This window comes from Hippopotamus amphibius, chromosome 16, assembly GCF_030028045.1.
Source record: "Hippopotamus amphibius kiboko isolate mHipAmp2 chromosome 16, mHipAmp2.hap2, whole genome shotgun sequence".
Classification (NCBI taxonomy): domain Eukaryota; kingdom Metazoa; phylum Chordata; class Mammalia; order Artiodactyla; family Hippopotamidae; genus Hippopotamus; species Hippopotamus amphibius.
The window spans coordinates 4630179-4656579 of record NC_080201.1 but is presented as its reverse complement, the minus strand read 5'-3'; the positions used below and the strand labels follow the sequence as shown (position 1 = coordinate 4656579).

The 26401-nt window shown below is 47.6% G+C and overlaps 2 protein-coding genes across 8 annotated transcripts in view; both read right to left on the bottom strand.

Annotated features, from left to right (window-relative positions):
* Nucleotides 1-11871, bottom strand: part of MBTPS1 (membrane bound transcription factor peptidase, site 1) — a 52134-nt gene extending 40263 nt beyond the window's left edge. Inside the window, exons 1-2 of one of the 6 annotated variants that reach the window (XM_057713559.1) lie at nucleotides 9006-9173; nucleotides 4455-4574 (exon numbers count right to left, since the gene is read on the bottom strand). The gene's annotated coding sequence lies outside the window, so the exon portion shown is untranslated. Of the gene's footprint in view, nucleotides 1-2143; nucleotides 2262-4454; nucleotides 4575-9005; nucleotides 9175-11792 lie in introns of those variants that run through there. The other 5 variants (XM_057713562.1, XM_057713564.1, XM_057713558.1 and 2 more) reach the window with 5 other exon arrangements.
* HSDL1 (hydroxysteroid dehydrogenase like 1) overlaps nucleotides 10674-26401 on the bottom strand; it is a 17933-nt gene continuing 2205 nt past the window's right edge. For both annotated transcript variants that reach the window (XM_057713566.1, XM_057713567.1), the window contains exons 2-5: nucleotides 17015-17240; nucleotides 15884-16329; nucleotides 15449-15676; nucleotides 10674-13440 (exon numbers count right to left, since the gene is read on the bottom strand). In XM_057713566.1, the coding sequence (XP_057569549.1) occupies nucleotides 13342-13440; nucleotides 15449-15676; nucleotides 15884-16329; nucleotides 17015-17234 (993 nt within the window). In that variant the 5' untranslated portion in view covers nucleotides 17235-17240 and the 3' untranslated portion in view covers nucleotides 10674-13341. The remainder of the gene's footprint in view (nucleotides 13441-15448; nucleotides 15677-15883; nucleotides 16330-17014; nucleotides 17241-26401) is intronic.

Below are 26401 nucleotides of genomic sequence, written 5' to 3'. Positions count from 1 at the left end.
ATTAGTGAGTCATACTAGTGAGCAAATATCACACCTAACACATTGGGTTAGATCAACTTTAACTAAACCTGCTCCAAAATAATTCTCACACAGGTGAAGACAGTGAACTGAAAATCAGCCTGTGGGGGAGATGGCTGATGGTCTCTTACAACTGAGGAAGAAGCCTGACTTCAAAAGAAAGATATATGGAAAGAAAAGGTGAGGTTTTGAAACTTTAAAATGCCTAAGGCAATCAGTTCTCTTCCAAATAGAAAAAGGAAATTTTTCAGGTCTTTGGAAAACTGGACACTGTACTATCATAAGACAGTCTACCTTCATTTACTCACGGAATCATACAAATTTATGAAGTGCTACCCAAGTTTCTGACACTGCCAGGGGTTACAGAGGAAACACATGTTGTTGGTAGGAGAGGGACGCAGCCCTCCAGGTGGGATCCTGCAGGGAGGCCAAGCACAAACGCCAACAGCTAAGCCAAGCGCCGGAAAGGACCACAGCACAGGAGAGACGCGGGGCCAGTGCCGGGGACGCAGGTGGACAGAGAGGCTTCTGGAGGGCCGCCCAGCAGGGCTGGAGTGGAAACACGGAAGAAGAAGAGGGGCATCCTGAGCAGAGCTACGTCCCGGCCGAGGAAACACAGGACCCATGCGGGACCAGCCGGTCACCCGGGCCGGGCAGCAGAGGGTGACAGGCGGGCCGGGGCCCTCAGGCAGGTACAGAGCCGAGCGGCACGGCCAGTGTACGCGTGGACACACGGCCGCTCCGCAGAGCTGGAACCCAGCCGGGGGCGGCCGAGCAGCCGGGTTCCCTGGTCCGACTCACGCCCCGGGAGCCCCCCGGCGGTCCCGGCAGAGCAGCGGGCAAAACCCTCGGGGAGCGGCCCTTCCGGCGGAGACGGGTGACACGCACCGTGAGCAAACCGCGTGGCGCGGAGCCAGCGATAGAGCCTGCGTTCTAAAAGGCGAAAAAGGAAAGAAGGGAGTGGGAGACGTTGCGGGGAGGGGTGAAGTTTAGACAGAGTGCCGCAGAAGCTTCTGGAAGGGGCCTTTTGAGTAAAGACCCGACGGAAGCGGGGCGCTCTCCGAGCCACCCGGGGCAGGTAGCGTGGGCGCTGGGGAGGTGAGCAAGAGCCCGCGAGGACCCGCCTGGCCTGTGCCGGGACGCAGAGCCGGGCAGGCTGCGGGCGGCGGGGCGGGGGCCCGGGAGAGGGCAGGACAGCTAACGGGCGGGCGGCCCGGCGAGGGCCTTGCGGCCACCGCGGAGGCCTGAGCGCGCGGGCTGGGCCGGCGGGGAACGCGGGAGCCGAGCACAGGCGCCTCGCCGGCCGGCTCGCTCCAGCTTCCCTGTGGAGGGGACACAGGCAGAAGCGGGGGACCCGCTGGAAGGCTCCTGGGAAGACGGTGGCTTGGGCCAGGAGAGGCAGGGGAGGCCACGGAGGTGGCGACACGAGGGAGGGGAAGGCAGGGCTGGCTGACTGCTGGCGACCAGATGTGGCGGGCGCGCGTGAGGAGCCAGGGACAGCACAAACACTGAGGGCGTCTGCTCCTAAGGGGGATGGAGGAGGCTGCAGGAAACGCCGGCTCAGGAAACACCAGCAGGACCTGAGTTCTTTAGGGTGAGCATGAGAGCTGGGACGGCGTGGCTCAGGGCAGGAGGGAACAGGGAGGTCAAACCCCCAAAATTAGTGAAAAAACTTCCATGATGAATGGTGGTCACTGGTTTAGTAATTAAAAGGTCACTGAACCTCTCACTAAAGGGCCACACTAGTGAAGGCGGCCTGCTCTAGTCTCCAAACCACAAGGGCTGGGACTGGAAAGAAGACATCCTCACGGGGAGGGGGGAGGAATGAGAAGGTGGGAAGGACAGGGACAAGGAGTCACTCCTTGTGTGGATCTGGTTGACCTGCTCATGTTCTATAAAGGCGAACTAAAATCTAGGTTCTAAAAAGACGTTCTTTTTAAAGACCTTTAGCTCATAAAAATTATGACAACAGATATGGAGGTTTCTATGGTTTCCCAACTCCAGAAAGAGAGGGCTTCAAAATATAAATCTGCACTGAGGAAAATAAAAACGCCACGAGGCGTCTAGAGGCTGGTGAGTGATGGCATGGGCACTGGGGTCACAAGACTGGCCACTGGCTACTGACCTCTGTGCCCCTGGCCGGTTTCTTTTAAAGATACGGTTCTCCCGGCTCCTCCACGGGGCTCTGAAGGCACCCCTTCCCGTGTCCACACGGCTCCTTCCTGCTCTCACCCACAGTGCAGACCTGGATAGCGTGTTCCCCAAGACAGGCTCACCATCTAGTGGCAAATGCACACGCAGCAACAAGCGTTAGATGAGTGCAGAGAATGTAAACACAGATGCACACAGACACCACAGGAAAAGAAAAACACTTTTTATAAAAATAACCAGCCGAGGACAAGAAGGCGGGCGCTAGTGGGAGAGCCGCACTGGTCCGGCATGGAGTGATAGAAGCTGAGAGGGGAGAGGCCCTTGGCGAGGGGTGTCAGAGCCTGACTAAGGGGCCAGCAGTGACAAAAGGATACTGATTTGAGCAAATAAATATTCTGTGGATAATGCAAGGCAGCTTTCTCAGAGAAGGAAGTCTCAAATACAAAAAGGGAAAAACTGGAATGAACCACGCAGGATCAGAATAAAACTGGAAGTACTGTCGTGAACTCAACATTTTCAAAATACACACAGAGAGATGCAGAAACACACACTCACACAAACACACATACATGTATTTCCTAGCTCTGTCTGCTGAAAGAACACAGGGGCAGTGATATCCCAACCAGAGGGAGCCCCCTACCCTAGTGCCCAGAACTGGTTATCTAAATACTATTCCCCATTAAAACAAATCAGGCTCCTTGGAGAGAGAGCTAGTTCCAGGCTGGGCAGGGTAAAAAGAGATGAGTCTGGAATATCTTCTTGTGCCAGAAAGTAAGGAAGGGCTCAAAGAATGGTGGGGACGTGTCAAAGGGACAGAGGCCAGCCTGGGACAATCTGAGCGTCAAAGTAAATAATGAAAGTGACAGATTCTGATCCACTGAAGACAAGAGGAAAACACGAGTCCACTATAGCATATATGCAGAAAATAAAGTGTGAAGAGGAATAAGTTACGTACATGGTCTCAGAACGCACCCCAACAAAATCCTGGTTTACAAAAGGAGAAGGGTAACCCTTCAACGGAGATGCTTCATCAAGTGAACCAGTGATGGGACAAACAGACCGGGGTCTACAAGGCAGATGCACTGGAAGGGCCCAACATCACCTGAGGGGTTCCTGTCAAGACGCGCAACCTGAATCAGATCATAAGGAAACATCAGGACCCATATCGAAGGACATTTTCCAAAATGACTGGCCTAGAATCTCCATGAGTACCGAGGTAATGAAAGCCAAGGAGTGGCTGAGATTCATCTCCAGACTGAAGGCGGCTCTAGAGACATGACCACTAACTGCAACTCAAGACTCTGAACTGGATCCCTTTACTGGAAGGACGTTACTGGAATGAACAACTGGCAAAACCTGAATGGGGCCAGCCTGTGATTAGATAGCAGCGGTGTATCAAGACTAACTTTCAGATTTCGATGGCTGTGCTGTGATTACATAAAAAGGTCCCTGCTTGGAGGAGATGCCACTAAAGTATCTGGGGGTAACGGGCATCAGGTCTGCTACTTACTTTCAAATGGTGCAGAGAAAAAAAGCACTTGGGCCGTTCTTGGACCCTTTCTGGTGGGTTGAAATGGTTTCCAAAATATGCAAAAAAAACAAAAAAAACAGGTCCTATACTTAGTCTCAGTTGCCAGGACTGCTCTCAGGAAGGTGGGAGTACGAATTCAAAAACGTGGTGGAGGAACAGGGGCAATTTTAAGCCTCTTCTGTAAGACTCAGTCTGCACAAACCGATGTGTGCACAACCGGACCACGGACCTTGTCAAACAGAATTACGCCCATCAACGGTCACGAAGAATGACATTCAAACATCCCAAGATGAACTGAGCTAGTCAGAGAGAAATTAAAAGTATTTCTCATTCTAAGGAATTAAGGAATTGAGATAGTAAACACTGCTAAAATGAACCCCAGTGTCTCTATAATTTATATCATACAAATCAAGTAACATTTTGACAGACAAAAGACACCCAATATAAAATAAAACCATGTTTAAGAATTCAACCCAATAAAATGAGTACTCTCACAGGCTGCTAACGAATGTAAAAAACTCTTATGACCTTTTAGAGTGGCAGCTTGCCAACATGCAGACTTAAAAAACTCTTGGTCTAATAAACTCAGTAGCAGCAACAACGACTAATACTTCCGGAGCATTTGTCACGTGGCAGGCGCTATCCTAAGTAACATGCATGTATTGACACACTCAACCCTCAGAACAACCTGTTGTTACCCATCCCCCCATTTTCAGATGAGAAAACTTAGGCCCAGGGTGGCTCAGCACCTTACCTGGGGTCACCTGCCAGTGAGTGGGGAAGCTGGGCTGCGAACCTGGGTGGCCTGGCTCCAGAAGTCACACTCTTAAAAAGTAGGTTACCTTGCTTTCCTAAAATCCACAGAAGTATGAATCTGAAAGCATACAATGATTTATGTCCAAGGATTTTATCTGGGAAAAATTAGAGACCACCCAAATGCAAGAGAGGACTACCTAAATAATTAGTTCGCCCATACTATGGGATGCAATGAAGCAGTTTCAAACTATGCTCCTTTGGAAGGTTGAATAATGGTCCCCAAAAGATGTCCACATTCTTACCCCCAGAACCTACACACGTTACTTTATACAGAAAAAGGGACTTTGCAGGTGTTAACTAAACTACAGATGTGGAAATGGGGAGAGGATCCTGGATGATCCGGGTGGGTCCAATGTAATCACAAGAGTCTTTAGAAGAGGGAGGCAGGGAAGTGACAACGGAAGCAAGAGGTGGACACGCTACAGGAGATCAGGAGGCAATGCAGGTGCTTCTGGACCCTGCAAAAGGGAAGGAAACACATTCTCCCCGGAACTTCCAGAAGGAATGAAGCTGACACCTTGACTTCAACCCCCTGAGACTAATTTCAGACTACTGACCTCCAGAACTGCAAGAGAATAAAATCTGTGTTTTACACCACCAAGTTTGCCGAAATTTGTCACAGCAGCCACAGGAAACTAATATATTTCCCAAGGAATATGGGGGAAATGCTAATGAAATATGAGGTAAAACAGTTCATGTACAGTGTGATCTAAATTTTGATTTTTAAATATGTATCTATACGCACAAGGAAACAAAAACATGAAAAAAATCCACCAAAATGGTATCAATGATTCTACCTTCCTATGTTACAATTACAAGCAGTTATTTTCTTAATTCTATTTACACCTTTTCACGAAGAGCACGTTATGTTTTTAAATTAGATAGAACATATTTGAATACTTTAATAAATCTTTTAAAATTAATTTTATAGAAAAACAAATTTTCTGGTAAGACAGTGGCACAGAGTCAAAATATGTTAAAAATATAATTTCATTTGTACATATAGCAGAGCTTAAAAGGGATCTATTTGCTAGGAACTGTTCTGAAAACTCTCTCCGCGTCTGCCTTCTAGCTTAAGGCTGTGCTTCCAGCCAGCTCAGCCTGAACACGTTTATCATCTGTAACGTCACTTATTCAGAGGGCCTGCTTAGGGCTGTTACCAGATCTGCTGAGTGTTTACTGGATTTAATTTCTATAAATTCTTTATGTAGAAGAACAGATTATTTTTCCATACAAAGGTACACCCTAAAGGTGGTATTTACAAAATTATGGATTTTCCATAAAAAAGTATAATCATGCCTCCAATACAGGTACAATCAAAAAACCTGACATGAAATACTAAATGTAAAATAAACAGCTCAAATAATACAATGCCAGGAATGAGACTTAATGAGACGTGTATAAAAGGGAGGCAAAGAAGAGGAGATGTATTACTTGGGCAAGTGACAGCTAGCATTCCTCATAGCTCTGAGAACCTTCTACTTTGCATCATAAAACAGTATCACTAGGATTATGATTCTGGGTATAGCGAAGGTATATCTGAAATTGTCTTTGCCAATAATTAAAGAACATAATCCAGGTGAGACGAAACGACTTGTATCAGCTGACAGTCTAATTATGAAGACGCGCCTTGCTTTTTAATGACCCTTTACTGAAACAGATTCAGAGAAAATTGTTTAGGCCACAAAAGGGTACCATTCAGTTCAATTAAAATTTGGCTGTAAAAATACCACTTTCGTAACTAACTGCATACCTGACCGTATTACCATTGTCTAACAGGCTAACATTTAAAAGATGCCAGACCACGGTATCTGAAAACAAAGATGTATTCTTAGCCTGACTGAACCATTCATTCTGGCACATTCTGTCCATTAGTAGGTTTTGTAGGGAGACAAAACACAACTAATTCAGCCCTAAGAGTCATGAGTGCCAAAGTCTACATGGGTTTTATTGCCTGTTCTTCCCCAGATGTTGCTCCTGTCTCCTTCTTCTCCTTACCCTTCCGCCATCCAGTACCGACCAGCCACACGAGGCTCGTACTTTCCTCATTTTACTTTAAACTCATTTCCTTAAAGCAAAAAGACATTCTCAATATCAGTAAACCAAGTTAACAGATTTCTGCAGCATGTCAAAACTGATCAGGCCACAGGGAGGAGGAGATCAGTCTCCTTAACCTGACTCAGGCCAAGCACTGAGAGACCAAGGTCCAGCCTACTGCTCTTAATATTTCAAGTCACCAAGGGCTGCAGTTACCAAGTTTTTCCAATAAAACATAACCAGCATCCTAACTCTCTCCTGGTGTAAAGAGGCAGATGCAAATACACCGCCACCCCCCCTCCGCCCACCTCAACTCCACTTAAAGCACTACATTAGGAGCCATGTGCAGTGTACCCAGGCCTGTGGCCTCTAAATATCTGTGGCACTTACTGTGGCTGCCACACAAATGAAAGAGACAGCGGGCGGGGCAAGAACCACCTACCACCAGACTGAGAGAAAAGGCAATCCAACAGCACGTGCATGGGAAGGGAATGTTAAAAACCTCCTGACTCTTCAAAAGAGAGCCTGCTTGATCCCATGCCACGCTAGATGCGCTAAGGCTCTGCAAGCACTACACGAGAGCTCCTTTATTCACAGGCACAACCAACTCTCGATTACCAGGGATACTTGGGGAGCACAATGGAGTCACCTTATGGGCAAGGGTCCCACCCGGCCGACACCCACCGCCCCCTCGCCACCACCTCTAACGAAAAGGGCTCTGGCCCCGTGCATCATACATGGGAACATAAAATTTCATTTGCAAGAAGTGTCCACGTGACTTCCCTGGCGGTCCAGTGGTTAAGACTCCGCGTTTCCACGGCAGGGGGCACAGGAAAGATCCGTGGTCGGGGAACTAAGATCCCACATTCCATGCTGCACGGCCGGAAAAAAAAAAAGGAAAAGACAAAAAGGGTCCTGCATGAATGGATAAACAAAATGTGTTATGTCCACACACTGGAATACTACTGAGCCACAAAGAGGAATGAAGTATGGGGGGAGGGATGAATTAGGAGTTTGGGGTTATCAGATACACACTACTACATATAAAACAGATACACAAGGACCTACTGCACAGCACAAGAAACCATATTCAACATCTTGTAACAACCTATAATGGAAAAGAATCTGGAAAAGAATATATGTGTATAAATGAATCACTTTGTTGTGCACCTAAAACTAACACAACGTTGTAAATCAACTATACTTCAAATTAAAAAAAAAAAGACTGATACAGGGTACAATGTACATGAACTTTGAAGAGTACGTGAAACAAAAGAAACCAGACACAATAGGCACATATGAGCTCACTTGAATACAGGAAACATTCGGAAAAGACAAATCTAAGGAGACAGAAAGTAGATTAGTGGTTGCCTGGAGCTGGGGTTAGAAATGGGCAGTGACTGCAAACGGGCATCAGGGATCTTTTGGACATAACAGAAATGTTCTAAATCTGGGTCATGGGGGTGGCAGAACTCTGAAAATTTACTGAAACAACAACGACAACCAAAAACAACAAATACTGAATAAGTACACTTACAACAGGTCAATTTTATGGGATGTACCTTCACCTTAACAAAGCTCTCACATTAAAAAAAAAAAAAAAAAATATATATATATATATATATACATATACAAAATGGGTGCTGCAGATGAAAAGCTGGCAAGAGTCGCCGTTCTCCAAACCCCTCATCTCTATACTCAGGCAAACTGACACCTCGAAGTGGGAGCGCTACTTCCCAGCACAGCCGAGGCTAAGGGGCCACAGGAAGCGAAATTCTCCAGAGTTCAACTCTGAGCTCTGAAGCCACCCTCTCGCTCGGAAGGGTCCCTGAGAATCTAAAGCGACTGTAAACTTGTAAACTCTGCAGAGGCAAATGGGCCAAAAGTCTCGGGGGCTCGAACCCAAACAAGGCGCACAACCTCTTAACGGACATACGCGGACGGTGCGGAACCGGGCAGGGCAAGGTGTGAAGACCCCACGGGTCTGAAGGGCATTCCGGGTGAGAGTCAGCCGGAGCCTCCCGGACCCCACCCGCCGAGCTCGTTACCCCGCGTTCCTGAAAGACATCCGCGAAGCGGCGCGTACGGACCGAGACCGGGCAGGGACCGGGGCCCCTGAGGATCCGTTTCGGAGGCGGGGGGCCGGGGCCAGGCGCACGGGGCGACCGCGGTAAAGTTTCCTTCCGAGAAAGGCCGCGGCGAAGTGCGGCAGGCGGCCGGCGCGCGTCCACCCGCAGCGGGGGCCGGGCGGGGACACCAGCCGGGAGCCGGGCCGCTCTGGGGTGGGCACGCGGGGCACCGGCGCGTCCAGACGTCCACACGCCCGCCCGCCCCGCGCCCCGAGGCCCCGCCGCCGCCCGCCGCTCGCCGCGACCCCCGGCCTCGGGGCCTCGAGCACCGCGCGGGTCCGGAGGGGCGGCGGCGGCTCCGAGGAGAGGGCCGCCTGACGTACCTGCGGCCGCCTCAGGCGCGGGTCTGCCGGGCCCGGGATAACGGCGCCTCCGCGGCACGCACGCCTCCGCTCGCCATTCGGGGCTGTTTACTGCCAACGCTCGCGAGACCGCGCGACCCGGGCCGGGAGCCCGACGGCCGGGAGCGCCCTCCCCGCCGGCCGTGCGTCCCCTGCGTGCGCGCGCTGGAAGCCGCGGGCGCGGGGCCCCGGCCAGGAGGACGGGCGGAGGTCTCGCGACGTTTGAGGCCTGGGGGCGGGGCAGGCCTACCGGGACCGGCTCGGCGTGCTGGGGGCGGGGGGCACTGTTGGAGCGGGGCGCCGTAGGGTGCGCGGGCGGGAGCTCGGGGAGCCTGCGCGGGCCCCGCGGCGGACGGCCGTGGCGGAGCGGCCGCTGGGAGCTCGTGCTCCGGCGCTCTCGTCCCGGGGCCTTCGGGTGTCCGGAGCGGGAGCCGGGCTCGGCGGCGCGCCCCCTGCCAACCCCTCCCCGTTTTACCGGGCGCGCGGGCGGGAGACGTGCTTGCTCGGGGCCTGAGGATGCGAGTCCTCACCTGCCTCCCCCACCCCAGACAGGCGAGACCCCTGCCCCAAGTCCGGTCCGCTCCACTCCTGACCCCTCCCGGCCTCGCCTGGACCACGGGCGCAAGCGGTTACCCCTTTCGAAGAAACAAGGATCTATGTGTTAAACTGCTTAAGAAAATGCGCCCCCCCCCCCCCCCCCAGAAAAAAAAGATGTCTGGGTGATTGAGACACTAAAACCACGGGCTTTCTGTCTAAACGTTGGGCTGGTCCACACTTGACACTGGACACAACTAGCGGACTGAAAGCCTGTTTTAGGCAATGCTGATGACAAATGATGTGCTATATAGGGACATAAAACTGCTGGTATCTTGTCTGAGCTTTCCCCGGCACCATGATTATACTGCACGGCCCCAATGTCAGAAATCACAGCCCTGCATCTTCCTTTTAACAATATTTAACCAAACTGACTTAATATAGTGGATAAATACAGAATCACCTACTAGCTTTGTGATCTTAGGCAAGCTGGACCTCGGCTCTCTGTAGCTCACCTTCCTCACCCAAAAGAGCGATGTGAATACCTACCTCATAGGTTGAGGGTTAAGTGAAACCTACACACACAGAGCTTGACACACACATGTTCAATAAACGTGACCGTTATACTAGACTAACCCACACCTGATTAAGTTCTTCCCACCCCCCTCCTGAAATCGCATCAATGTTAGGAACTTTCAGAGAAGTCTTGACCCTTGCATTTGTAAACCCTCAAAGTTAAGCACTCCCTGCTGCCACCACGTGAGGCACTTGATCTTAAACTTAACTGTGTTGTTCTAATCAAGGTTCTTTTAACAGCCCTTTAGGTCACTATGCCATTGAATACAAAGCCCAACTGTTAGGAACAGAGGTAGGTTAGTGCATTGCAAACATCCTTGTCATGTGATAGTGAAGCCGGAAGCCCAGGAAGAGAGAGACGGCTGCCACCAACTGAGAACCCCAGAAGCTGCAGGGGGCCTGGGCCATGACAGGTGGCAGCCTGGACATTCACCAAGGAAGGCGGAGAGCCCCAGAATCCTGGCCTACCGGTTTTCTACCACTCCAGGTTCTAATAACTTCCTAAACTAACACTTCATGTGTATAATAAAGCATTCACAATTCCACGGGAAGGTAAATCTTTATTAAAACTGAGTGCTATTTTAAAGAGTAACTGCCCGAGCCAATAATGAGACAGAGACACAGAGACTGGTTTCGGAGGGTAAACAATGTCAAGAGTGAAGACACCACTTAACCCCCTGGTTCCCAAATGTGCCAAGATTTTAAGTAACTGAGGTGAAAACAAAAGACTCCTCAAAAGAGCTGTCTCGACTCGCTGACTCCCTTGTTCTCCCCACTTTCTTGAACCCACTACTTTCCAACCCCACAACTCGATGAAAATGGATCATGGCAAAACTACCAGTGACCTCCACATCACCAAAGTCAGCAAGCAAAACCAGCCTTCATCTTATTCAGCCTATTAGAATGACAGCAAGAGATCAACTCTGTAGTTTCCAAAGATTTATAAGACACGTGGTTATGCACAATTTTCTTACTAAATTACCAGCTTTTAATGAATTACTATCACAGGTGTTCAGAGATTAAATTAATTTTTTGTAATTTTTAAATTATTGTTCCTACGGGGGGGAAATGTATCTCTCTTTCCAAACAACCAATTTACAAACATAGGGAGCAAAACCTCTTCCAAAGGAAGCAGAAGCAACTGCTTTTACTGTTGGGCCACAGATTGTTTCAAAGGTTCTTATTTCCCACATTCCTAATAAGAAACCCCATCTTCAGTGGTCCAATTATGACTCTCAAATGAGCTCTGGGAAAGAGAAGACCTAAGGAAGATTCTTGACTTTGACCTTTCACGAACTTTGCACCAATCAGCACATTTATATATGCCCTGCCAAGCAGAGAATTTTAAAACATCACTGACATGGTTTACTTAGTCTCCTCATATAACAATGATCCAACACCTAATCTATAAATATAAGACACTGCTGTACACATAACACCTTAGATATAAATACAGTATTTTTACATCAAGTTGCTGCTGCTTATTGTATGTCAATTAAAGTCCAAGTCACTGTGGCATCAAGTCAGATTTTCTCCAGTCTTAATGATCATAAACTGTCAGGTGGAGAAATGCCAAATATGACAAAATAAAGGCTTCCAAGCTAACTCCATCAAAATGGTCAGCTCTACGTAGTATCACCAGTGCGTAAATTTTCATACCTGAAGTTCTTCCTCTTACGTGAATGAAGGCCTGATCTGTAAGTGGAAGAGCTTCTAAACTTAACTTCTGATCTTGAGTCCAAGTCAGATCTGGAAATACTATAGCAGTGTCACTGGCAAAATTGTGGGCATAACATAAAAACATGCTTAGGCCTACTCGTAATGGAATATTACCTCAAGAGAAAGCAATTCCATAAAAGTCCTGATTTCAATTTACTGGTTTCTACATCAATGTTGCAATATTAAACTCTGAATTTCAAATTTGCACATATTGTCATATTTGTACAGTGATTCACAACTGTCAAAGCAACTAGGTATGTGGTTCTCAAAAATGTCTGGCTTTCTAGGACCTGAACCAAAAAGACTTCACAGTAGGTTTCAGTGCAAACCCACAAGCTGGTGGGTTGTGCGTATTTATCTTCATGCCAATAGAAGTATTCGCTAGAACGCATAACTTCATTACCTGAACCAAGAATGGGCTTCTAACTTATTTCAACAGACACAATATATCATATCACACACATAATTTGTCCATATTTTAACTACTATTCTATAAATACTTGGTATTTCCACCAATAATGCTACTGGAACGGAATAATATTACATAGAAAACCGTTTGACAACCAGATATAACAAGCTCTACAGGGCTAAATTTGTTATAAAATAGGTGACAGGCTGAGAAATCAGTACTTATCCACAGTAATTATAAATCAGATGACTGAGGGTCAGTCATTACATGTCCAAATCTAGGAATGAATTAATTCTTTAGATTAAAAAAAAAACAATCGCATAAGTAATATTACACATGGCAAATCTATAGCACAAAATTGGGTAGTGTCGTTTAGTATGAAAAGGAAAAACCTAGAATTTTAATACCCCTTAAGGTTCCACATTAAACCATCTTGACAAGAAATCTTTTTTAAAGTAACTTACCCAAAAATAAAGTTGCCCAGATGCACACTACATACATACATACATGGTTCTCTAATGAAATATCAGTTGAAGAGCAGCATTTCACACACAGAGAGCCAAACAACTCGAGCTACACAATATAATACAGACTTTCACTAATTACACCAGCAATCTTACCTAGAAAATAACACTTTTAAATAGTCTTTCCTGATGAACATTTGAAAACCAATACTGTAATTCATCTACTGAAACAATTTCCCTTAAGAAACAACATGTGAAATTCTAAGAGCTGACAAGTCATATCATATTTCGATATCAGACTGCTGTAGCTCCCGGAACAACAGAAATCACACAACTTTTGAAAAGCTTTAAAAAAAAAAAAAAAAGCATCAAAATTTAGGTTTCCTCAATCGGTTCTTGTGTGGTGGTCCTTATTTACTCTGTGCCATCCATGTGGCCCTTGAGGCTTTGCCACAGCACTCGTAAAAGCGTTATTTTTGTTTTGCAAATGACGAGTCACCAGTATGCTAAGTACTCAGTAATAAAGGGAAGCAGAAGATAATCCCATGTGTTCTTCCAGATGTAGAATACTGCAGGTTCCCATGAGCTGGCAAAACTTCCCAACCAGCATCCAGCTTCACGCTTTGCAGGATAAGGCCTCCTTACGTAAAGAACGATTGAGAATATTTGCTCCCCACACCCAGAGCCATTCAGGCATATACTGTGCAAAAAGAAACTAAAAATGAGAGAAAAAGATTATAAGGTTAGACCCCAAAGTCGTCAACAACAAAATGCACAGATCAGCAATGATTTAAACCAACATACATCACCAATAACATTAAATACAAAAAAGGAAAAAACCTTAGGTGCTACGGCATTGAGCACCTACTTTTGTATAAGACCCTCTACTGGACTCTCTGGAGAACAGAGTGATCACTGCCCACCCACCCCCTTTCTCTAATGAGGCAGGACAGACCTACACGCAGTGACACGATTCTATCTTTACTTAACATGATATGAACAGTATGGCATGTGGATGAGAATTACAAATCATCCCAGGAATAAAAGGTGGGAGAAAGAGAAAAATGCATATGTGGTTAGCACTATGTGAGAAAGCTGGAGTCTGAGGGGCAGAGTGGAGCCAAGTTACACAGAAACACTGAGTCAAAAACATCAGGACCCTAGGAGAGTTTCTTGGGTGTGATGAGGAAGGCTCAGGGAACCAGGGAGGATATCTCCCCATGTTGCTCTGCTCGGGGGGTCTCCAGGGCAACGTGCCCCCAAGGGACATACGGCAACATCCAGAAAAACTATTAGTTGTCACAACGGGGCTTGTGGTGCCACTGGCATCTAGTGGGCAGAGGTCCAGAACGCTGTGAGCAACGTACAGTTCACAGGAAGGCCCACAACAAGGAATGAGCCAACGTCCACGCCATTCGTGCCCGGGTGGAGAAGCCCCGCAAACACTGACAGATCTGTTCAGGACTGGGCGGAAGTTTACCGCCTTCTATGTTTAGGAGGGGAGACGGACAGGCCCCCAGCAGGTGCTGAAATTCTAACCTAGACCAGAGGTGTAGTGATAGACGTCACCCCACATTCTCCTTAAGAAGCAGACCCAGCAATGCAATTCCAGGATTCACAGGGAACAAGGAGGGGGTCCCAGCACCATGAACAGTGGGGCGACGGTCCCGCAGCCGCAGCTGCTCCCAGCTTAGCCACTTTGGAGACAGGAGCCCCCATTTGGCCTGGAGCCATGAGTAACTTCCTGTGAAAATGACAAAGGTCCCTTTGGACCTCTTTAAAGAGCCAGAATTTCGTGGAAAAAATACCAGAATACTCCTTGGAGCCACTGTCCTAAAGCAAAAAGGCTCTAAATCCAAGGAGGGAAAGAAGCCAACAAAGGCCCTTAGGAGGACTCTGTAAGGAGGGTCACACTGAAACACAGGGGCACCTGACACAGGCTAGGTAATCAGACCCCCTCCAAAGGGCACTGTTTTCAATATTTATCGAGCGGAGAAGGAAGCAGCATCAAAAATCTGTCTGTTTTAACTCTCCACTCAGAACCCTGTCCGCTGCACGGGACCAGCATCAAGATGGATTCTGCCTGGTTCCTAAGGAGGGGCACGAGGAGACTCACTGGCTCGTCCTGGGGGCGTTCCACACCCCAGGCAGCAGGATGGAGAGAGCGAATGGAAGTGGAGAGAATTTCATCCTCTGGGTACTGATGGGTCAACTCCGGGGGCTGACTCATCAGCCTGCTGAGATAACAGCAGTGACAGGAAAGGGATGCCAAGTCTCCAGGCACTGGGACCTGCGGGAAAGCCGGGGCCGGGGAGGAGGGGTTCGGGAATCCCGACCCGTGTGTCCAGGCCTGCTCCGGACCAACGTGAGGCGGCGCAGCCCCCACAGGACTTGGGGACCATGAGACCAGGGGAGGACGTCCACAGTGAGGGTGCACATCAGCTTGTCAGAAAAGTGCACAGTACTTAAAATACAAATTCCAGCCATTCCCCAGCGGCTGAGACGGGCAGGACTGAAAAAGGTAAGAAATAAACGGGAATGGAGAAGATGGAAAAGATCCCAGAGAATGTGAGCTGGACCCTTAAGCGAGAGCACTAAGGCTTGAAAACCAGAATTTACCATCCTCGTCTTTCAGCGCCAGGCCTCAGTCATATTCCCGTGTATCCTTTAGAAAGGTTTAGGACCCATTAACCTAATTACAAGAGCTGAGCGCACACCGTTACCTGGATGGAATGGGACCAGTATCCTGTGGTCCTTTTTGAAATGCCAAGGGTAGAAACAGCATGATGTGCATACACTTTTGGCGAAGGCACCAACCACGGGCACTTGTGCAGAAAGCTGCCAGGGGTGGACACGTTGGTAGCCACATAGAACGGGATGAGACTCTGTACGAAGATTCCTTTGGAAGCATACTCATACTGCAATGCTCTGCTGAAGTGGTCTAAATAAGCCTGTTAAAACAAGAGAGGAAGAGACTTAATTTTTCAGGAACTCAGAAGAAATTCAGGAGAAAAAAAGACTTACGGTCATTTCAGGAAAAAAAAATACAGCATAAGCAAACATGAGCTACTGACAAAGAGCTCGACAAACTGGACCAAACCATCGTGATAAACACCCTGCCACAAAACGACTTCACTTTCCCATCGGGACCGCCTCACCTTAGATGCGGAAAACGCCGCCAGCTGGGGGGTTGGCTTGCAGCAGGAGCCAGAGGAGATGGTGACGATGGCCCCCTTCTTCCTCTCCACCATCCCGGGTAACACTATGTGCACCATCAGACTGGCCGCAGCGATGTTCACATTGATGATGTCCCAGAGCGTGTCCTCAGAGACCTGCGTGAAGTACTGCGGGTAGGGGTAGAACACACCCACGTTATTCACCAGGATGCCAACATCTCTGTCCTTCAAGGCTTCCCGAATCAGGCCGTAGATCTCACGGCCGTTGCTGAAGTCAGCGACGATGACGTCCGTCTCTACTTTGTAGGTGTCGGCTATGTCTTTAGCGACCGTCTGCAGCTTCTCTTGGTTCCGACTGATCAGGACAATGTTGAGCCCGCGGCTGGCCAACTCCTCTGCGTAGGCCCTTCCAATCCCATCTGTTGCGCCTACAGTACAAGCCAGGAAAAGTGAGCAAATTCGTTTCACGGTGTGACCTTTAAAATAGATTTTAAATACGCCCCGTCTGGGTTTAACCAGAGAAAGATCCACACTAGAAATAAACCGAGTTCTGTAAGTGATCAGTCAAGCACAAGGTCAAATCCACAACAGGAATGACACAAGCTCATCAAATACTCTCCCGGACACCCTGACAGAGGAAGAGCTGTTTTATATTCACCAAGTTGACTGTGAGACACATTGGGAAACTGTTTTCAAACTCTCATTTGGCTTGAATGAGTGCCAGGAGGTACTTTCCTGGGAAACAATGGTAAATTAAAATGAAATTTTAAATAAGCAAAGCATTTCTGAAAGTGGTACCACTTTGTAAGGGCACTTTCAAAACAGAGAGCAAGAAGGAAAAGCAAAGCGTAGGAAGGTGGGGCTGGAGCAGGACCGGAACAGAAGGGGGCAGAATAAGGAGCACAAAAATCACACGGAAATTCTTCCAAGACGAGGGCGGTAAGAAACATGCACATAATCATAAGAGAGTGAGTTTTATTTTTTTTTATCCCACGAAAACATCACATTAAATTCAGTAACTCCGTGAATGATGCATCCAACTGAAAGCATAGATTAAACAGGAAAGCGGACCTCATTTTTAGATGAGACAAGCACTGGAAACTCCTCTCTTACCGCTCACGACGGCCCATCTTCCATACTGCTTGATCAGGTCCGCACTGCTCACCAGGCGCGGGATGAAATGCAGCCTGATGAGGCTGTAGAAGTCACAGACGACGGTGATGCTTTTTCTGGCCGTGTACCAGGCTCCAACCAAGGCGAGGGCTTCCATGTAGCAGTTGCAGGACCTGGCGATTTCCCTGTACAAGAGGTAGAAGCTGTCCACGGCAGCCATGGCAGCCTGCAGAGGAGGGGAGCAAGAGAGGGGGCCTTTGCTTAGTAAGTTAAAGGAACACTTGCAGTTTGGGGGAAGACAGACATCTGAGGACATCAGAGCTTAATAATTTTGCATTCAAGTAACAGTAACTGTTCACATGCAGGGAGCCCATGGATCCAGTCAATTTATGATCTCATTACTTAACATCTGTAGCTTGTAACATTCTTTCCTTCCAAGGAGATTAGTCAACACAGTTATCAAGAGTTACCAAATTCCTACTAAAGCCGCACTGAATGTTGTGGATATGGAGATAAACACAATATGCTCTCTGCCCTGAAAAGCTCCTGGTCCAGCATGACGACAGGCACAGACTTTTTAATTCACATAACAGCTGAGAGGTATGTTTATTTCTTCTATTGAATTTATTTATTCAGAACCAGCAAGTACAGAAGGCCTACTATCCACGTAGAGACAAAGTAGAAGAACTTAAGACATGGCTTTGGCCTCAAAGACCTTACAACCCATTTGAGACAAAATTAAGCTCTAAGAAACCTTAACATCAATGAACCATAAATTAGATTATGTAAAAATGATATTCGCAAATATACATGTAAAAAGAGATCCTTCCCAAACGTGAAGGAGCAGTTTTCTCACGTGATGGTGGCTAGCACACTGTGCCTGTCACCGCACACCAGCGTCCCGGCCCGGCCCCTTACGTCTGAGGAAGGAAGAGCCCAGTACAACTCCTGTGAGCACCCACACAGCAAGCATCACAAAGCACCCGTTACGTGCCACGGACCGTGACAGAGGCTAAGGACGCAAAGATGAAGTAAATAACAGCCCAGAGGAAGAGACGGACATCTAGCAAAACAGCTTCAAATGCCGTATGATCTGGGCATGTGCCTGCGATCAGGGGCAGAGAAAGGCCGGGCACGACCAAGGCTGATGAACTTCACCCGGGACTAGACCTGCGGAGCCACTAAGGCCTAAGCCCACTGTGTGCTATAGGTGAGGGTCGAATATCGAAAAGATCAGAACAGACCACAATTAAGTTACAAGGAGCTCAGACACGCACAAACACAAGGATACAGTATTTATTATATAGATTGAAGCCAAGAAAACATTTATATAAAACTTCTGGAAGTGGCCCCTCTCACAGAAATTGCATTAGAATAGGAAAAAAAAAATCCTGAAACCAAGAAAACTCCCCTACAATAGCAGCAAAAATTGGCATAAGCTTGAGGAAGAATAAGTGAATTCCCTCCCACTCCACTGCAATGCAATTTGAGCTCAACCAAGATTTGCAGAGAGGAGAAAACAAATTAACCTCTGGAATGGAACACACTGTAAGGATGACACGACACTGTGGTAACAGGCAGATAAAACAAGGAAAAAACTATTGAAAGTGGACACGTGTGTATCAGTATATATCTGTGTGTTGAGTATGCATATAAGTCTGTAGTACAAATAATAAACCAACAAAACACAAAAGAAATACCATAGAAAACTGAAGAAATAGGCAGTAGGATTCCTGAACACCCCGCAATGAGGATATAACCCCTCAAACATTAAATTTTCCATTCCTACCATAACTCTAATTAAGGTGGTGCGGCATTAAGTTAAATAGCAACACAGGAGATGGCTGAAGGGGCCACCTTATTTCCAGTAAGTACAGTGCTGTACACTTTGGGGCTCTGTTCAGAGAAACTTACCTCCTACCATAAGGATGCCAAAATGGGTCAGGAAAAGAAAACATTACAGACTTTATTAGGCACGCATACCAATTAATTAATAAGATAAAAACAACTACACGCTCCTTTGGGGTAACGCTTCTTCATGGACCACACTGGCTGAGATGCCCTAAAAGAGCAACTATCAAGATCAACGTAGGCTGGGCTGAAGATGCCTCTCTTCTCCGGGCCGGTCTGCCACACGAAGGCAGGTCGCTCTGGGCTCTGCTCCACACCCCCGAGATACGCTCACGGTCACGGGCACCCACCTCAAATGCGTTCACCCCTTTTCTGCCGTGCACCAGTGCCTCTCAAGGTTTCCAGACGCCAGCGATGAGGCAGTGACGTGTCACCCTCTCCAAGGGTCCCCCCGGCCGCCCCATCTCAACACACAGCCACGTCCTGCGGGGACAGGTGCTGGCTCGAGGCCCCTGCCGGGCACTGCACGCTCACATTGGCTGCCGTCCCCGGGTGGTGCCAATTCAAGGTTTCCAGAGAAACGACCAAAACATCAGCTCCTTACAAGAGAGAACATAAGAACGGAGCCTCCAAGTCCAACCATCCGAAGCTGGGAGTTCCTGAAATGGCTTTTTTAAAGTGGACACGTGCCTTCTGTCACAATTAATCAAATACCAGGCCATGAGGAAAGTAAATGCAAAACATAATACCTGTATCAAAACATAATACTCTATGCACCACTACTTTTCAAACAAAATGTAATAAAATTAGAAATAACAAATCTGTGACCAAAAAAAAAAAACACTAGATACTTGGAATATTAAATCTATTCTTCCAAATAACAGCTGGGCGTACACCTAAGATGTGAAAACAGTGTTCTCCATGGAAAACTGAACACCACACATCAAGGTCTAACAGATTGTAGCTGAAGAAATACTTGCGGGAAATGAACTGCAGGAGTGTCTGTAATAAGATTCCAGCTAAAAGGAGGTGAGGGGTTCCTCAGGGAGTGACCTCCCTGCGATGCGATGCTGTGTAAAGGGAACTTAGACCCCCCTCAGACACCATTTTTTTAAGAATTTGTCTGAGAAGGAAAAACTCCAGCAAAAGATGCCTGACTATGACTGAGTTCCCCGATTTTTCTGCTCGAGTCATTAACTGCCGCGGGTTCCTGTCACCCGTGTGCCAGCTCTGGGCCATCAGGAACTCGCCGCCCTGTCTCCTCCTCAGGATGAGCTGGGAACAAAAACCAACAGAAAACAGATGCCGTACTTTCACGGCTCAGCTGGGAAAACTTTACATAAAACTAAGCCCAAAGTTTTCTTAAAAGTTAATAAAACACAAAAATTCATGTGCCGTGAATCCCTGCACAGGCAGCAAACCATCCCCTCGTCTGGGAAGAAAGGCCGGGCTGGGGTGGGGGGCCCTCTTCTGCACCTTTTTCCGTGAGGAACATGTCATCGGATGGCTTTCAGGGAGACCCAGAAAGGGGAGCAGACCCCTCCCCGGCATCTGCTGGGCTTCCCCGGGCCTCAGGCGTCTCTCTGCACCACTGTCCTGCGCTCTGGCCGCAGAGCACTTGACCCTGCACACAGCCGCAGCCGCCAGGCATCTGTTCCACGCTCCTGGCCAATCCACCCTGCCCACTCCAGCACGTGGGGGCTTGCCTGGTGGCGGTGCCAGGGAGGGACGGCCCCTTCCAGCCTGCCCGGGCCAGGGGTGCTTAAGGAGGAGGAAATGGAAGGAAACTCTGATGCCATCTCTCCCCCTCCCTCCACCCTAGACACTGCCCTGTACCTGTTTTGGTTGTGAACCCCCCCACCCTTCCAGGCTGCATTCCCTGGGGGCCGGGCCACATCTCCCTCCCCTTCACTCTTCCAGCACCTTCCACAACCCCTGGCGCAGACGGAGCACGGACATCTTCAATCCTTACAAAAAGAAACCGCTTGTGGGCAAGGCCCCCAGGGCTGTCTCGCAGGGGCCCAGCAGGAGATGCCCGGTAGCAGTGGCAGAGCAGAGGGGAGACAACCTGGCTTCTCAGCTCCGCCCACCAGATCCCAGTCAGGGGACCATCACGATATTCTAAATTGCCATTCCACCACAGACAGCTACCTTACGCACTGATTATCACTGCTGGGTTTTTTTTTTTTAATCCAGAGCACGGGAGGGCTGACGGCTTTCTAGGTCTGAAATACATCTCATCACTCCCCAGAGAGAGCACAACATGGACACACCTGACTCACACCAACCAAACTCACAGAAGACTGATAAATTCAAACACCAATTTAGTTATGAATAACAAACAATACAGCCAAGAAGCCTGAACACGCACGGTCACTAGCCTGTAGGAAAGTCTACACGGGAAGTCAAACTGCTAGGACAGCAACGAAGAAAACAGTAAGTGTCAGAGCTGAGGACCCATCCTGGATTCCCCAGGGAGGAGAGTGGGGATGGGACCTGCTCGGGCAGAGAGGAGGCAGAGCCCGGCCTGCCAGGAAGTGGTGACAACCATGGGCTTACAGCACGGGATGTGCACCCAGGGGTGGGAACAGGGCTGGGAGGGGAGCCCAGGTTGTGAGATGCCTTTACACCATACAGAAGTGCTGGACCTACTCTTTGAGCAAGTCCCTTATACCAAAGGCAGGAGCTCATCAGGTTTGGTGCAGAAGGCAGCTGGCGGCGATGAAGGGGCACTGGCCTTGCAGGCAGGAAGTCTGCAGGCCTGGGCCCTGGTCCACCCACATGGGGACGAAGCAAAGCTGGACTGAGAGCACGCGGCTTTGTAACTGACTCCCTGCTACTCCTCAGACACACCAGACATTTTCACCCATTTGCTTACACCTCGGTGGACCATAAACAGCAAATAACTGAAACTTATACTTTCCTGATATCCTCTTAATCTTCTTCCCCATCCATAGGTACATGATGGACTATAATGTCTTTCTAATGAAAGAAGAAATCAGGACTCCCCCTGCCAAACCCATTCAGTTCTAGGAAAGCTCATGGAAGCACAGTTTTAAAGTGGTTTACTACATATTTAAGTCAGGAAAGCTACCAACCAAGGTATACACAGATGGCAGGCTGCTTTTAACTTGCTTTGGGGGTTTGCCTAGTTCACTGTTCTGTGGGTAGGTACTAGCCTAAAACTCAGAGGAATCCGGTATTTAGAAAGCAACATTGAAACACAGTAAAATCCTGGTCCCTGTACAACCTACCTGTACAATTATTATAAAGTTTTGTTTGCTTGCCTCTCCAGAAACATCAGTGAACAGAGGAAAACAGAACTGTCCCCCAAATAGGAAAAGTAGTGCAACTCTCTATTATCTCTGAGGAATTTTCTACTTCTCCAGGGCAATATTCACTGGGGCTAAAGGTCTCTTAGGTAAACTATGGAATTGTAGTGTAGATTCCACCCTCAGTAAAGAAGGCACCACTCTGGTGAGTGATGCTGATACCAGGGGAGGCTCTGCATGTGGGAGCAGGTGGTATATGGGAAATCTCCATACCCTCCTATCAACTGTATTATAAACCCAAAACTGCTCAAAAAAAAAAAAGCCTTTAAAAAACAAAGCAAACAAACAAAAAACCTCTGAGGTAACATCACAACTATAAAAGCATCATGGGAAAATTATGGTCAAAACTCCAAGGAGCAAAGTCACCTCTTCAAAGCACGGCTGCTGTGCCTGTAACATTATCCCGACCTACAGTTTAGCTGACTCAACTCCACAGTGAAAAAGGCTATCAGATCTAATATAAAAACCTTCAGGAGTCAGAGTTCTGGGGGCAGTGTCTTGGCTGAAAAACAGGCATCCCCAGGTTATCCAAATGAACGACACCTTGGGGCGGGGTGGGGGTGGGGGGGAATGGTACAAGCACATAAGACAGACTGTCCAAAATATTTTCAAAGAAAATAAAGCTAGTATGATGAGGAAAAGACAATTAAAACACCACCAAACAAAAGGTAGTGGGGTCAGTAGATAATGGCCCTCTGATATGTCCACATCCTAATCCTCAAACCTCGTAAATATGTCACCTCATGTAGCAACGGGACTTTGCAGATGAAAGATCTTGAGATGGGAGATGATGATCCTGGACTATCCAGGTGGGTCCAATGGGATCACACGTGTCCTTATCAGAGCAGGCAGAAGGGTCAGAGTCAGAGAAGGAGCTGTGACCAAGAAGCAGAGGTCACAGAGAGTGCGAATGAGATCTAAATATCAGAGGCTGAGGGCTGGAATATGCAGAGAAAGGTCACAGGTCAAGGAAGGCAGGCACCTCCAGAATCTGGCAAAGGCCAGGAAATGGATCCTCCCCAGGGCCTCCCGAAGTGACACAGCCCTGCTGACACCTTGACTCTAGCCCAGTGGGACTGACTCAAGACTTCTGACCTCCAGAACTGTAAGAGAATGACTATGTCTTGTTTTAAGCCACTAAGTTTGTAGGAATTTGTTACAACAGCCACAGGAAATTAAGATGGATGGACGGACTGACTGTCAGTCTAGTTTTTAGGACAGTATAGATACAAATTGCAAATCCTGCAACATCCCTCAAGTGTATTCAGGAACCAGAAGTATCCTCAGAGAATTCCCTAAGATCTTCGACTGCCTCACAATGGTCCTCACCGCCCTCATCAACAGCCGGCACTGTCCTATTTTTCAGTACGGCTGCAGGGTTAGAACTTTATTTTTATTAATGTTTTTTTCATAGAAATCTCACTTCACACTGAGCCTTGCTCTCAGCACTCACATCCTGTCTGTCCTCGCAAGATAAGCTCAAGTCCCAGCCCTTGCTGACAAACACCTCGACACGCCAGCCCTGGCGATGGATAGATGGATGGATGGATGGATGGATGGGTGGGTGGGTGGATGGGAGGCCAGCGCCTGTTTTCCCTTCCCTTCCTAGGTCTCTGCACCCACCCAAACGAGTTCCCCTCCATCTCTCTCGCCTGAGTGGCACTAACGGGATACTATTATTTCAGAATCTGCTTTGCATTCTATCTACATGTTTAACTGGTCTCTATTTTGGTTCCTCAGCTACAGCACAGGCCTCTTGAGGACAAGAAATATATCTAAAACTAATTTTTCCATAATTTAAGAAAATTGGAAAACATATACAGAAGTTGTAAAACCTATTATGCACAGTTCAAAGAGTAATAAACAAAATACCCACATGGCCACCCTACTTCACTAATCAAAGCAGAGTCTTAGAAGCCCCGATGCTTCCTCCCTGGTCACATCCCCTTCCGCCACCCCAGGGGTAATCACCCTCCTAAATTCTGATGTAATCATTCCCTTGCCTTTTTTTCTTTTTCTCTTAATAGTTGTACTATTCCTGCAGCATGGATTCTGAAATAATAGTATTCCGTCTTGCCTGGTTCTGACCTTTACGTAAAGGAACCAAACCCTAAGTATCCTCTGGTGACTTGTTTCTCTCACTCAGCATTGTTTTCGAGGCTCGCACACACTTCTGTAGCGGCAGGCCACATGCTCCCGCTGCTGCGCTACCTCACGGGGCAGACATGCAGTTCCCACGTCCACTCTACCGCTGACGGGCTGCTCTTGTTGGCTCTGACTTTACTATCCTGAAAGGCGCTGCCATGAACACTCTCGTGCGTGTCTCCTGGGCACATGTACAAGAGCTTCTCGAAGGGACAGGCCTCAGAGTCGCACTGCTGGGCCACAGGGCATCCGCGTGTACAACTAGACCTGGCTGAAGCAGCTGAACCAATTCACACGCCCACCAGCAGTGAGTGTAAGCTCACGCTGCCTCCTCTCGATGGCCGTCAGTGTCCAACAGTCCACCTCTTGCCAAAGGCTGGCTGTGAGATGGGATCTCGCCATGGTCTGCACTGCTATTTCCCGACTACTGCTAAGGCTGTCCAGCACTCTTGACATTTATGTGCTGTTTGTGTCTTCTCATCTATGAAATGCCTGTTCCTAGCTTTGGACCTTATTTCTATTGCGTCGTCTTCTTTTTCTTTGAGTTATAAGAATTCTTTCTATATTCTAGATACTAGTTCTCTGCATGTTTTGTCTCCTTATAGTGCTTCTGATGAAGTTTATGTCTTAATATTAATCTTAGTCAAACTTATCAATCTTTTCCCTGCATGGTTTGTGCTTATTATGTTTTATTTCATAAATCCCTTCTTAGCCCCAGGTCATAATGATATTTTCCCATATTATTTTCCAAAATTTTTTTTACAATTTCACTTTTCGGATTTAAGTCTTTAATCCTCCTGCAGCCTTGTGATGGTGTGAGGCTGGGATCGCATGCATCTTTACTATTCCTCCTCGGCATCTGGTATCGTGCTAGGTATACAATATTTATTTAATAAATAGAAGCAAATAATGCTCTGTATTCAAAGCTCAAATTTCACTCTCAGGGAGAAAAAACTTGAGAAGCTTCTCAAACTGTGCATCAGCACTTGGACAAAGTTATTACTGGTGTATCATGACTTTTTGGAATTTCCTTACCTTCCTTTGCCAAGTTTCAGTATACCACTACCCTGAACTGCATGGAGAGATCAGAACACAGGAGTTCTCATCCAAGATCTGATACCCCTCACTTTCAGGTCTCTATTGTGCAGAGGGAATTAAAATAATAACAGCACCCACTCCTAGTTACACACTCAAGACACCTGAAGATTCACTTAGGCTCACACAAAAACTTGTGCAGCTGTGTTCATAGCAGCATTATTCACCAGCTAAAAAGTGGAAACCACCCAAATGTTCAACAACAGAGGAATGCATAAACAAAATGTGGTCTGTCCACATAATGGAATATTATTTACCAATAAGAAGAATGAAGTATAGATACCTGCTATGACGTGGACAAATTCGGAGAACAGTATGCTGAGCAAAACAAGCCAGGCACAAACGGCCACACATCATATGATTCCATTTACATGAAATGTCCAGAAAAGGCAAATCCAGAGACAGTAAGGAGATCAGGGCTGCCTCAGGACAGGGGGAGTGGGAACTGGGGAGTGACTGCTAATGGGGTGGGATTTCTTTGCGGGATGATGAGAATGTTCTGGAATTAAACAGCGGTGTTGGCTGTACACAGTGAATCTGCTGCTGTGAACAGCACACGTGTAAATGGCCAAACTGGTGAACTTTATGTTATGTGAATTCTACCTCGATAAGAAAACATCTGCTAAAAAAAAAAATACCCATTTGTTGAACCCTATGTCCCTGGAATATTACTTAAGTGATTACAACCACAGACTCTGAAAACAGACATCCTGCATCCCAATCCAGGATCCCCATCTAAGAGCTGCGTGTCCTGAGTGAAGGTGAAGTTACTTGCCCCGAGCCTTCCTTACATCACCTGTAAACATGGGGCTAGTAGTTCCTGCCTAAGATTATGAGAAGTAAATCAGATCATACGTATAAAGCACTCAGAACAGAGCCTAGAACATAAGTGCTCAATAAACCTTGGCTATTAGCCACTGTAATGCAGCGTTCAACGTTAACTCTCGCCTATCTGCAGTGCTCA